Source organism: Antennarius striatus, chromosome 8 (assembly GCF_040054535.1).
Source record: "Antennarius striatus isolate MH-2024 chromosome 8, ASM4005453v1, whole genome shotgun sequence".
Classification (NCBI taxonomy): domain Eukaryota; kingdom Metazoa; phylum Chordata; class Actinopteri; order Lophiiformes; family Antennariidae; genus Antennarius; species Antennarius striatus.
The window spans coordinates 22,762,787-22,777,456 of NC_090783.1; the positions used below are offsets into that span (position 1 = coordinate 22,762,787).

Genomic DNA, 14,670 nt, shown 5'->3' on the forward strand with positions numbered 1-14,670 from the left:
CCCGATTGAAGCGGTACCTCTTTTTTCTTTTGTCCTCCACCGGACGGCAGACATAGTACCAGGAGGACGAAAACAGACAGGATCTGCAGATTAGAGAATGATTTAGTCCAAACAGACGCCATGACGGAAGGATGCTCTGAGACACGTTTCCGCCTCGGGATTGGATTATGAATTGACCAATCAACGGCGAGTATTTCTTACATTAAGTCTGTGGGTCTTGTAGTTTTTTGGATATTTTTTTATTCACTGTATTTCATTATTTTATTTTTTGTTATTGCTGTTTTTACTGATAGTTCTAAAGTATCAGCAACACGATTTCAACTTTACAGGAAGCATTTTCTGGTGTTCTTTTCTAAGAGGCTGATCAGTTTCAACTCATCACATAATATTACCGTGTATTACCGTGTATAGTTGTAAGTATATGGCATATGAGATTACATTCTGTCCTGTCGATAAGAAGCAAAGCCTGCTATGATTCAGAAGAAGTACAAGTACAATGAAAAAAGCTAACAAAAAAATAATAGTCAGTGGTCATGAAAGAAGTCCTTCATCACTTGAGGTCCTGTTTATCAGATTTTTGGGCTTTATTGGCAGAAATGTAATACAGTATGGCCTTCATGAGTAAAAAAATCCCAGGGAATAATGAAGCAATGATTTAACCAATTAATCTTTTTTTTTTAAATATATAATGGGAAACATTCTCCTTTCTCATGGAATCACACACAATGACAAGCTATATACAGTACTGACTCTGGATAAGGATTCTATGTTTATAACAATTAATGTGGATTCTATTACATGATTGAACAAATGTTATTTAGGTAATAAATTATCATAAAAGTAAACAGGTGAGCATTGTGGCAGTAGGACCAGAGGGCATGGCCTTGGGGCTAAGTGGACTATGCTGAGCATGTCTTCTCTGACATCTAAGCCAGTTTTCCCTTGCGGCAAATCATAAACTACTAATTTTTCCATGTGAATATGTGGATGTAAATCAGTCTCTGCACTCATGTAATCAGTAAAATGACTGAATTAAAAGTCTTCAGAAAATCAGTAATGGTCTTCATCTAGGCCTGCCATTTATATTTGTAAAATCACTGGGAATTACGTCTTTCTGCCAGCCTTTGAAATTCTACCTAAACACCTACTGGATAAACTAATGCATTTCATTATCTTTGCATTAAAATATTGAATGGCTTGAGGAAAATATTTGGGATTATTTTGTCATCAATGTATGCTGATTGTAGAGAAGTGATTAATGGCTAAAATTCACTGATAAAGCTCAACAACACAAAAAGAAAAGAAAGAAAAAGCATGGATACATTTTCATTAATTGCACTTAGTAACTAACCTACTCAGACAGATGACATTGTGATCTGTAATGAGAGCAGGGAACAGGTGGAGGAGAAGCTAGAGAGGTGGAGGTTTGTCCTGGAAAGGAGAGGAATGAAGGTTAGCCGCAGTAAGACAGAGTACATGTGTGTGAATGAGAGGGACCCAAGTGGAAGAGTGAGGTTACAGGGAGAAGAGATCAAGAAGGTGGAGGATTTTGAGTACTTCGGGTCAACAGTCCAGCGCAAACAGTCCAGTCAAAGTCCTGGAAATCAGCCTACCTTCAAAAAACACCCTATAGTAGAAGTATTTTACACATAATATTCTGTTTTTATTTACAATTTACAAAACTTGCCAACTTCACTGGTTTTGGGTTTTGTAATTTCAAGGCACATTGAGTACAGATTCAAAGATGGTTTATGTGCCTAAATTCATTCATCACAGTCAAGGTGAATATGTTTTGGATCTCCTACAACCCCTATTCATTTTACATTCGATTCAAAATAAGAAGGGACAACAGTGCCTTATAAGAGTCAATTTACCAAATAAGACAGGATTAGTTTGGTTAAACTGCATTGTGGCAAGGTGGGTAGTGCTGTTGCCACACAACAAGGCGGTTCCGGGTTCGCGCCCAGAGTTTCCCCCGCCTCACGCCCTACAACAACTGGGATAGGCTCCAGCTCCCCGCCACCTGTGCAAGCAGATGAAGTGGAATGAGAAAATGAATGAATGAAAGTTCAACCAGTTAAGTTCCAGTTACAATGAAGATTCTGGGACAGGATAATTGTCAGGCTCAGTCTCAACTGTTGTTTAACCCGCTTTCCAGAAGCACTGACCCCGGAGAAAAGAGGTGATTCCACCATATTAACTGACTTTATAACCACTATCAGTTATAAAATGAAAGTTTAAAAAAAATCATGTGAAATAAAAGAATTCAATGAATAATACGATCAATCAGTCATTTTCCAAACTGCTTCCTCCGCTTTTGTGGTTCACAAGGGTTATCCCAGCCCTCGTATGGGCAAAAGACCATACAAGTGCTGGGATACCATTAAGGTATCCTGAAGACCACATGACCCATTGCATTTCATTATATTTTATGTTTTCCTTTTCAAATGATCAACAATCATCCTCTTTGGTTTTGCTTGTTGTAGCTGTGTCACATTTTTAGGTTACTGTATATCTATTTCACATATATCAAACCGTCAGGTCTTTTCAGTCACAAAAACGTACCTTAATAAAACGTACACACTTACAATTATTTTAACTACCTGAACTGAGCTACAGTTATTCCGGGTAAATGAGGTAAAGTTAAATTTTATGGAATTGCTTAAGCCCCGCCTGATATGTTAGGATCACTCAAGTCAGGTGTTAGAATTTAATCCTCACTTTTCTTTTCCTACAAGGTGAAATAAAAAGGTTTGAAGACATTTCACCTCTCAGCCAAGAGGCTCCTGTTTCACTGCTGAAGAGTGCCAAGTACTGTATTTCAGTAACATCTTCAGTGCTGTTAAGGTAGTGTGAACCACTGACTCACTCAGCAATATAAAGATAAGTGAGGATATAAATGGTTTGTTTACCCACGTGACCATGATGTGAACTGCTATTGTCACATAAATCAAAGTGTGAATTGTGGTGAAATTGTCACAAAGGTTGGGTTATACCCATCACACATGGAATATCTTGTACAGCGCACATCAATTACAGAAAAAAATCTTCACTTTACTGTGTAAAGCCTAAAAATGGCATAAAATCCCTTCTCTTATTTTATATGACACCTTAATACTAACCGGTACCTGAAAACTCAATGTCAAATTTTGTGGCGCATGTCGATAATAACGCAAGCCTTGAATACGCTTTTGCCTGTAAAGCCTGTGTCCGATCACAGCTTAGGAGCGTGTGGTAAGAGAGCAGAACGATGTAGAGAGCTGCTTCCTTATTAATGGTGGACCAGGTAAAACTACACTTTACATACATGGGATGGCATTACAGAAAAACACAGGAAGGACAGGCAACATTAAAAGTATAAGTACTGATGAAACAGATAAAGAACAAGAGCTCATCATGAAAGTAAACAATTGCAATTAGCTTTATTTTATAAATCAAGCTTACTTTTGTAAAATGTGATTTCATATATATTTACTTGTGATTTAGCTGTGGGGAAAACAGGTTGTTTTTTTTAGATAGGGAGCAAGTACATCAAGTGATCAAGTAGGTGAAAGAAAAACGTGTTATAATATTTAAATGAAGGGAAAAGGCATGAAGATTAGAGGCTATAGAGAGAGAGAGAGAGAGAGAGAGAGAGAGAGAGAGAGAGAGAGAGAGAGAGAGAGAGAGAGAGAGAGAGAGACTTTTTATTTTATTTTTAACATCACGCTTATTCATAAAAGTCAAATTAAAAAGTAGTCACGTTGACAGAGAATCCAAAAGAGATTCACATAAAGAGGATTTTCAATAGTACTTGTGTTTTCTGAACAAAGAAACATCTAACCTTTTAACATTTATCAAACCAAAAAAAAGAATAGACAAAATTGAGAAAAATAATTATCTGTTCTCCACAATCATCTCTTCTATACTTTTATACTCTTTTACTTTTTCTTTAGTTTTTTTTTTAAAAACTCTCTGCCTGTAAAAACTGGTTCACTACTTTTTGTTTTACCTTTCAAATAAAAGCAGACGCTATCCAGAAACGTGTTGAGGTCGGGACAAAAAAAATCAACTTTTGCCTTCAAGCCTTTTGTGTCTTGCAGGATTTTTTTTATTAAGAGAGAGATAGAGAGAGAGATGCTCATGTCATTTCCAGTTCGCACAGTACTGGGTGACCATATCTACAATAACGATTCCTTGGAAAAAATGATTAATTGCTCGACAGCACAGTATTTATCGAAAAGACAGATGATGGTCATGAGGGGGGAGGAGATGGGGGTTCTGCTACACAGAGGACCACAACATTGCAAAATAGTGTAATAGAGAGAGAGAAGAGAGTGTGTTTGAAGATAATATGACGTCAAAAAAAGGAAACACAAACACAGAGCAGAGGAGGTGTTGAGTTAGAGATGAAATAGAGACAAAGCAGTAAGAGACATAGAGGGACTGAGAGAGAGACAGGGAAATTGATGAGGAAGGGAACCATTGGAAGCCGTGTATGGAGTGAACAAGGAAAGAAAAGCTGCTAGGAAGAGTCACAAACAGAGGAGGAGGAGCAGAGGGAATGAGCAAGGTGTTCATTTATATGATGTCTCTTATCTCTGACTGACTCCCTCAACAAATGTTCTTCTGTGTCCTCTTGTGTGCTGTTCAATTGCCCTATGTGTGTCGGGTGTGTGTGTGTGTGTGTGTGTGTGTGTGGGTGGGTGGGTGGGTGGGGGTAGTGTCATACTGTGTGTAAGTGCATGAGTATTTGAGATCTGTACAACACAAGTGTGTGAATGTGCATGGGCACGCTCTTATAGGTGAATCTATTAACTTGAACACGAGCCCGTTGCTCTTGAAGCTTATGGGACGTCGCAGCGGTATGAAGTGGAATAGATTTGAAATCGTCCTTGAAATTGTTTTTTGAAATCACAGATATTTTTGTGAAACTGATCACTTTGGAATCCTGTAGCTGAATGGAGGTTGTGAAGCAGCAAAGAAATATTGAAAGTTAACAAACAGTCTGATTTTGTATATATTTGGCTGCAAATTCTGCTTCTGTCTAATAGACAGATATAGTCATTATTTTGGGATAGCTTATTTTACTACATGATAAAACAACAATTTCACCCCAAAATAAATTTTTTTGTTATTATGTTTTTATCTTTCATGATAGAAAGTTGCTTAAAGTTTCTGTATTAGAACAAAAGCCTAAGCCTCAGGGAAAAACAATGCTGTATCCATGAAGTCCTGTAAACCTTGAGCCCCTATAGTAAGGGCCTACATGTTGAACTCATATACCTTCTTCAGACTGGACATCCACTAATGCTACAAGCTTCTGAAAAACAGATAACTCTGCGTTGTTCCTCTCTTCTCCTCTCCTCTCTTCTGTCGTCTTATCTCATCTCCTCTCATCTCCTCTGCTCCTCTCAAGGTGTGTGACACATGATAAAAAGCCCAGCAGGCGGCGACACCTAATTATGCTGGAGAAGGATGAGGACAATTTACACCTTAAGGAGAAAAAAAAGAAAGAAAGAAGGAAAGAAAGAAAGTAAAAAAGGATGACGGAAATAATTAAAGTTTTAATCTACGTTTTCTCAATCTATTTGTGTCACATACGGAAACCCTGTAACAGTTTATTGCCTCTAATCTGTCTCTTTGGCGCGCATAAACACACACGGGCATACGCACAGACACAGACGCGCACACGTACACACACGACAAAAACGCGCACGCAAACACAACCCTAAGACTTTCTGCAACAGCCCCCCGACAACCTCTGCATTTAAATCTCTCCCACTCTCTCGTTTTCAGTGGTAAAGCAGCTATTCGGAACCATCTGCTTCATTAGGACGAGCCTTTCACCCTCTTTCACCGCCACATTTAAACACACACACACACACACACACACACACACACACACACACACACACACACACACACACACACACACACACACACACACACACACACACACACACACACACACACACCGGTGCGTCATTTGGAATAACACACTGCGTGTAGCCTTTCCATCCTCTCCTCTTCCTCTCGTCCCAACTCTCACAGCTCTCATCTCCTGTCTTCAGCACCCCCCCCACCTCTCTCTCTCTCTCTCTCTCTCTCTCTCTCTCTCTCTCTCTCTCTCTCTCTCTCTCTCTCTCTCTCTCTCTCTCTCTCACTCCCCTCTCTCTCTCCCTTTCTCTCTGAGTGTTAGGGAGAGCTGATGTCTCTGGCGGTTTGCCGCATGGAATGCGCCCAGGCGAGGTAAGAATATCATCTGTCTGATCTGAACTCCGTCTCTCCAGTTGCCGACCGCTGCACATTCAGACAGCATCACTATTCAAGGCGGGGATATAAACAGCATTTCTCCGTTGAACCGACTGACAAGACAATCTACATCCCGGCTTCATTCCAACAATTTGGGAAACATCCTTAATCAAATGTAACAACAACAAAAGAGGCACCCGGGCTCGTCAAGTGCGCTAAATAAAAGCCGCATCTTGGATTACGCACGGTTTTGTTTCTTCCTGTATATGTTATAATAATTTTTTCTATTATTTCTAATCTGGGAGCTGGAGGTGGGAAGGAACTCCAGGGTATGGAGCCCTGATAATATCAAGAGAGCAACGCGAAGGAATGAAACTGAGAATATCCGTCGCCCTGGTGGAATATTAATAACATACTTCCAACAACAAACCAGAGGATTTGTCCGGCAGCTTTAAGACTTCAGAGAGCTTTCCAACTTTTTTTTTTTTTTTTGGTGTCCGCTTTTAATTTCTTTCTTTCTTCCCTTCTTCTTCTTGCTCTTCTTCTACTTCTTTTTCTCCTTATTTACTCATGGGACTTTATTTTTCCTGAGTGACTTCCATTAATTCACTTCTCAGCCATGGACCGGTCGACCTCTTTGGATATAGAGGCGCTTAAGGTAAGACAGAACGCAGGCGGAGCGCAAAGATGGGAGAGTTACGATCTCCCGCTTCATGGGTGGAATGCTGAACAAACGACTGGGTGGCGTGTTGGGCTGAGTGGGTATGATGATGATGAGTGATGGCCGTTAATACAGCGGCCATCGGAGCCTCCATAGGTGACTGGTTGGAACCATATTCAGCAGATCGACTGATGCTGAAGGGTAAGGTTCATCTGCTGACTGACAGGTTGGATGTCTCTGACACTGTCGGTAGGTGACCGGGTGGCTGTGGGGGTGCTTCTTGGGTGACCCCACTGGCAGCTACAACATCTCCAAGACCATTAAACAAATGGGGTGGGGGGTGGGGGGGCAGTCCGAGCACAGATCTCTTGCGCTGTAGCAACAGCATGCAAAGTGTACATTTCTCCGCTCTTCTCTCTCTCTCACACACACACACACACATGCGCGCGCGCGCACACACACTCACACACACACACACACACACACACACACACACACACACACACACATTGACATTCCTTCTAGGTTACGGAATAAAAGAGGAGGAGAAGGGAGCGTGTCGGTGCGTGGGGTGAATTTCAATATGCTCCCGCTTCCACATGTATATAGTTGTTGCAGAGAGCTGGTGTGGGCGTCGGTGGGACGCTCGATGGACGGGACGGGTTAATCCAAAGGGGCCTGTGTGTGTGTGTGTGTGTGTGTGTGTGTGTGTGTGTGTGTGTGTGTGTGTGTGTGTGTGTGTGTGTGTGTGTGTGTGTGTGTGTGTGTGTGTGTGTGTGTGTTTGTGTGTATGTGTGTGTGTGTGTGTGCGTGCGTGCGTGCGCACGCACTTTCGTTGGGACAGTGTGTTTATGCGCGTCTCAACAGATCCATCCCAACACATGATCCAGCATCGTGTTGAATATGTTGTCAATGGGAGGATATGGGATGGAAAAATTTGATTTGGTGTCACTGGAACGCACGGTTGAGTGTTTTGGGGTTTTTTTTTTGCGCCTCAAACATTTACAGAAACGGGGGTTACTCTGGACGTTCACCATGTACCAAAAGTTGATCTTACCCGTAGTTTACATATGTGTGTGTGTGTGTGTGTGTGTGTGTGTGTGTGTGTGTGTGTGTGTGTGTGTGTGTGTGTGTGAATGAACTGTATGTGTATGTGTGTATGTGTGTATTTACATTTTTAATTCCACAAGCCATCCACTTATTATCTTTAACAGATATATTGTACTGTTGAATTATGTACTTTGCTTATTTGTTTGCCTATATACTGTAGTATTATAGTTCACCCGGAAATCAAAATCCATTGTCGGCTGATGACTGTCAGATACACAGCCAGGTGTAGGTTCTTAGTTCACAACACATTTCTGACTCACTACATTTTCATTTGTTGTGTGAGTAGTGGTTAAACTCATCATTTTACATTTGAGATTCTTAATGGTATAAATAAGGTCTTTGCAAATGGATTTAGCTCTCGGGGCCCCTGGAAGCCTTGATTAAGCTATGTGGTGACTATTATTCTTTCCTTTCTTATCTTCTTCAGCATTTTGGGAGAATGCCGCAAAGCTTTTTCACCCCCCCCCTCCAGAAATGCCTTGTCGAATAAGACACTTTACCCAACTGTTCCTTTAAGTAATGCGAGAGTTACAGGACAAGACAATTGGTCCTTATGGAGTACCAGATCATTGTAAAGGCTAAAGTAAATGTATTGAGGGATTATTTGAATGACACCATTAAAGACATAGAGAGCAATGAAACTGTAACTTTCAGCCAGACCATATCCGATTTATTAAATGTAATGGGAATGCCATTGCATGATTTTTGTCCAATGAATTTAGGTGTTAACCACTACAGTATTTTTCCGCACTATAAGGCGCACCTAAAAGACTTAAGTTTTCTCAAAAACTGACAGTGCACCTTATAATCCAGTGCGCCTTATATATGAAAAAAAAGTTTTAGGATAGGCCATTCATTGAAGGTTCACGTTATAATCAGATACAATTTATAATCCAGTACGCCTTATATATGAAAAAGTTTAAAGGGGACATTCTTTGAAGGTGTGCTTTATAGTCCAGTGCGCCTTATAGTGCAGAAAATAATAATTTAAAAATCTTGTAATTGCTCCATCATGCAATCAATTGTTTAAAAGCAACAACAAAAAAATCTAAAATTGTCTGCATTCCTTTGGTTAGTGATCACAAACAACAGGTCAGATAACACTCCTGCGTAAAGAATAACTAACTACATAAAAATTGTAAAAAAAAAAACCCAAAACCAAAAATAAAAAATTGTAACATTTTGAGTTATCCAGCTAACAGACAAACCAAATACTATACCTTAAAAAAATTCACTGAAGGAGCTAACCAAACAGCTCAGATCGGTCGCTCTGCAGATATTAAATGACACAAATACACTATAGGAGCCCTCTTCTGAGAATCTATGGTAAACTGGTGGAAATGTCCATTTTCTATGTAAAGCTGTTGTTTCTGATAACCACTGATTAAATAAGTCAGCAAATCAATGACATTCCCGAGGGGTTTGACATTTCAAGTAGCATTTGATGTGATCGGATTTGTGAGTAGGGGGACCTCGATACTGCACTGATGCAGCGCTCCAAATTGACTTTGACTCAGCTAGCTGGTTGTGGTTTGCAAGATGGAAATTGACATTCCAATTTAAAAACTGACCTTAACCGCTGCTGAACTTGATGTGCACAGTTGTGTGAGCATTGTTGTTTTTACCACATGTATGAGCTGTCAACCCCTTTCTGATGTCATGATTGGTTCAATACTTTTGTATTGGATCTTGTATTGACATTTTGCGCGTGCGTAAAATACTTGAATTGTGCAGAAAATAAATATCCTAAAATATAACAGCTTATCGGCACAAGAGTAAGGGATTTAAAACTAAGTCCTGTCTTTTTTTTTAGTCAAAGCTAAGTTATTAATCCATTTGTCACATTTAACATTTTTCAAAGCGATTTATGGTACTGTGTTGTAAGGAATGTTTGACAGATTCAAAGGTATAAATATATAGAACCTGTATTATTTTGAGCCAAGAAATGAGATCTCTGAATTGTATTCTTTGACAAAACCTAATAATATATTAAAGGGAAATTGAGATACTTTCTAGTTTTTCAACACTAATTATTTTCCATTGAAAAGATTTCAGAAACACCATTCAGGCAATGCTTCGGGCAGACAGCTGAAGTCTCCGAAAGCCATTAGACATGGTTAGAAGGATCCAAAACTGTTTAACTGAAGAAGCCTCTTGGATGAGAGGCGACATGTTTTCAAGAAACTTTCTTAAAGTCCAGTGGATTGATTTAAACAGCTTTTCGATAACCATGAACTGGATAACTGAGAACCTACACAGACGTCCTGGTTAGAAGGAGGACTAACTACATGATGTGGTGCTGTGTGTCATTTTGAACAGAAAATGCTTTGAAACAGCAAAAGTTTGTGTAAATTCATGGATGCATTTTTGTGAGAGTGGATTGAGGCTTATGGACCATTTGACCTTTCAAAATTAGAATGTTAGCTGGAGATAAAAAAAAATATGCCCAAAGCAATCCAAGTGCATGTATGGATTCTTTTTTTTCATTCAAATGTGTACATGTGTGCGCCTGAAAGAGCACAGGAAATGAACAGTGAGGAGGAAAACAACATTGGGAAGTCCCTGCTTTATATCAGTTATACAAATGGTATTTCATTGTTTATATTTGTGTGTGGGTATTTGACCGAAGGCCTATCTGCTTATAAATCAGTGCAGGTTTCAATATCAATGGAGCAGTTTAAGTGCTATTGATCTTCAGTAATAGCTGCACCATAAATTATATGCAGTATAATATAGGTAGTGGGATTGACTTTGACCCTCTATATCAGAGGCTCTCAACTTGCAACAGGAACAGGTATTGAAAATTTCAAGAGATAGTTTAAGTTTTTTGTTTATTGCAAGACCAAAATAATACATCCCATACAAAATGGCATCGTTTTGTCATGGCAGAACACATAGGAGGATTGCATTCACTGGTGACTGTCAGAACTCTTATGAAATTTAAAGTTCTGTCATTTTTCTTCTAGGAAACTAAAATTCAACAGTGAAATCTAGACTGGGGACTAGCATATTATGGCTGGAATAGCTGACGATGTGCCCGCCTGTCTCCACACATTTGTCTTAGACTTTCACATATTCCCTAAACACTGAGATTTCCAGTGTAGAGCAGAACCTGCAAATGATAGTACCTGCCAAAGTGGCTGGCAAAGTAAACCAATTTTAGGGAGACAAATTAGGCAGAATGAAGCAGCGTTTTAGCATGGTGGCTGGTTTCTGACCTTGGTTGCACTCTTTCACACGACATCATTTGGTAACCGTCTGTCAGTCACTGTTTTGCATTTTTGGCCACTGAGCAACTTCATTGGAGCAATTGGTGGTTCACTGCCTCCTCCAAGGGCATTTTCAACAGTTGCTGCTGCGGGATGGAACAACATTACTCATTCATTTAAACTAGTAAGAGTCAAGTCTACATTTCTAACCTTAAGGCAAGCCGAATTCCTCATTCATTTAGTCGCACCATCTTGTAATCACAAGCATAAACCATGCCTGAACAGATCACTTAATGTGCATTTAAAATAAATTGTTTTGATGGCAGGTTCAGTTTGTTGATGCTGCCATTGTAACAACTGAACTGGATCCAAAGTGAATGCCCACTCAAAGACAAGCAGACTTATTTGCAGTCATGGCGGATTCCTCCCAAACACCTGTGAGTTGGCTCACTCCCCCTTTTTAAAGCCACTGCAGTTGTATTAATGATGATGACATGATTCATTAAGGTTGCTGAGGGTGACATCACATTAATAATGACAGAAGTTTCAGGCAGTGCATACATCAACCAATCCAGTGTTTGTCATTGTCCAATATTTTCTGAAACATTTAAAGAAATTTTATGCTATTTTTAAATATTTTATACAGCTAGCTAAATATTTGAAATTATTTAAAATATTCTGATTTTATTTTTATGAAATAATTCAGTGTTACAATTAGATAACAATTCGGACGAATACAAAAAATCATTTTAATAATATGCAGGGTTGCTTTGAAATATGATACCACATCTAAAAATGTAATAACAAAATTGTGACATTATTAAAGACAAAAGAGATAAATCAGCACACTTTAATAATAAATGACATAATAGTAAATGACAAATATGTTTTTTTATGATATTATTGTTTTTAATGGGAAAATATGGCCAAAATTCTTCTGAATTAACTAATTTTCATTGAAATCCCGTACCTTGACCTTTGGAGTAGGACAATACGATTCAACAAATGCAATCCATTTATAAAGTATAAATCAGACCCATCTATACTCCAGCAATCTTTAGAACAGCTATCGGTTAACAATTAGCCTTTTTTTTTTTTTTTTGATGATTCAAATTGAGAATCTCTGGAATTTTGCTGCACAAAATAAAATTACATAATTTAAAGGCATTTCTCAGAGTTTGCTTTATCTATTATATTATATCATCCTTAAGGTGCTCAGATCTCAAGTTTAGAATAGCATTTATTTTCCCATGCATTTAGAAATCTTATGTCAATTTACCTGAATTAAAATGTGTTTTAGAGATATGGGCAACATTCTCTATATTGCAGTTATTAAGAATCTTTCATATCTTTAGGGATGAAATTACAGAGAGGCACCTTATGTGGAGCGTTTCATCATCCAGACTATGCTCAGTGGAGTGAAAGACTGGACTGCTAAGGTGGTTTCTAAGTGGAGAGTAAACATGATGGCGTTGAACTCGGCCCATGGGAGGCTCCAGGGTCCACATCGCTGTAAAGTTGTAGTAAAAACAGATATACGTGCACACAAAGTCACACTCAGACACACTCACATGCACACACACAGTCTTAGCAATGATTGATGCTTCACCTCATTACCCGCCGCTACAGTTATCCATCCAAAGTCTCAAGGGTTTTGTGTGTGTGTGTGTGTGTGTGTGTGTGTGTGTGTGTGTGTTTATTGTTTAACCCTGACATAAGAAAATACTTTGTCCGGTTCATGATCTGACTGCATTTACATATTTCCTCTTTCCTCTGCTGACTACATTAATAGTTTAATATTTTACTTGCGGGAACCCGTGGAAATTCCACAATAAAACAATAATATCAGACTTCATACCAAACAAATGAAAAGACATGTATTGGTATTATAAACCAAGAGCATCCAACGTAGTCAAAAATCACCGTGGTGACGTGACGACTTTGTGTTGGCAAATCACGGATGGCGCTGTGAAGCATTGTGAAGCCGTAGATGAATGTAAGCAGGCTAACTGGAGAAGGAAAGATAACTAACCGTTTTTGTCAGATGCCCGTGTAGCGTCTTGGATACTACATGGATTATCCTATTCCAGACGGAAACCATAGCTGGACAGACTGTTCTTGCAATAGCCAGCTAGTTTCACTCAGAAATTATTGCCCTTTTCTGTGTCCGTCCTGCAGTCTCACTTTTGATACCAGACTGTCATTTTTGTCTTTCCATATGGGCTTGAGTTTTGCCAGAGCAGCCATTGTTTGAGCAATTCTGGCAAGAGTTTCCTGCTTGGATCCTTCATTGGACGATTGCTTTGAGATGTTTGAAGCTGGACAGTGTGTCCAGTGTCTGTCCGCTGACTTTGATGTCTGGGAGAACGCCCCTGTTGTTTTTGCTCATGAGTTTCTCCGCATGGATTTCCATTCCATGGGAAGTGGTGTTGAGCCTTTCAACTAGGCTGGCAATTTGTTTTTCTTCTCCACCTAACCCGACGATGTCACCCCCACCCCCCCATTTATTATAATATTTAGTTTGTCACTTCCCTGCGGCAAGTTAGGTCTCACGCACCCCAGCTTGCCTATCATTTACAGAGACTGAGCAACTGACACTGGAGTGACAGGCAAATATTCGTCTTTTCAGCCACCGTCTTGTCCTGTCTGTCACGTCCTAAACCATTTCCTCTTCTGCTGTTCCTGACATTAAGCTCCAGGGGGGCTTGATGATGATTATCCATTTTCGCCACTGTCAACAAGGATGAACCAGCTCAACTCAGTCCAGTCCAGATCACAGCAATTCAGTTCGATATACGGGAATATATATATTGGAAAGTTGTAGAGTTTTGTTTGTCACCAAATCAATTCTAGAGCTTGATTACAAAAGAGAAACAAAACATAAAGGACATTCCAATTTTTAAAAAATGAAATTTCAATTTTTTTTGCAATACAGACATTTTGTAGAGTAAATTAAATGTTTGATTCCGTTCCACGGAGTCAAGTTCAGCTCAAACCATATCACCTAAAAATATTGTAGTAGTCCAGCCCATTTTAATATAAAAATAATTTCTTTTTGGCATTTTACTCTGAGTACTTTCAGCCAAGCAGCATATTACTGAGACTACTGGAGAGTCTGTATCTTCAGAGCGCCGAAACTAGTACAATCAAATACCAGAGAGACAACATCAAATAAAATGTACTGGCACATGTAGACTAAATGGGCTTAGTCTGCATCAGTGGTCCTTCATGGTGCACTGTACTGTATGTGTCCCAGTAGTATGTCCTATCTTTATATTATCCCAGCAGCTGCAGCAGAGTACATTCATCTGTAAGCTGTATCTGCCTTCCTGTACTTCAACTCCCTGACAAGTAAATCATCTCTTCTCCTGCTGTGACAGCACAATCTTGACATCTGTCACTTCTACAGACCAGGCTCGGCCACACACATACTTAATACACATGCACTGTGGTCTA

At 39.4% G+C, this 14,670-nt stretch overlaps 2 protein-coding genes across 2 annotated transcripts in view; one reads left to right on the top strand and one right to left on the bottom strand.

Annotated features, from left to right (window-relative positions):
* Nucleotides 1-147, bottom strand: part of LOC137600418 (tumor suppressor candidate 3) — a 53,195-nt gene extending 53,048 nt beyond the window's left edge. The window contains exon 1 of the mRNA XM_068322035.1: nt 18-147. Within this exon, the coding sequence (XP_068178136.1) occupies nt 18-122 (105 nt within the window). The 5' untranslated portion in view covers nt 123-147. The remainder of the gene's footprint in view (nt 1-17) is intronic.
* Nucleotides 148-6,403: 6,256 nt separating this feature from the next.
* Nucleotides 6,404-14,670, top strand: part of LOC137600479 (zeta-sarcoglycan-like) — a 246,628-nt gene continuing 238,361 nt past the window's right edge. The window contains exon 1 of the mRNA XM_068322135.1: nt 6,404-6,892. Within this exon, the coding sequence (XP_068178236.1) occupies nt 6,854-6,892 (39 nt within the window). The 5' untranslated portion in view covers nt 6,404-6,853. The remainder of the gene's footprint in view (nt 6,893-14,670) is intronic.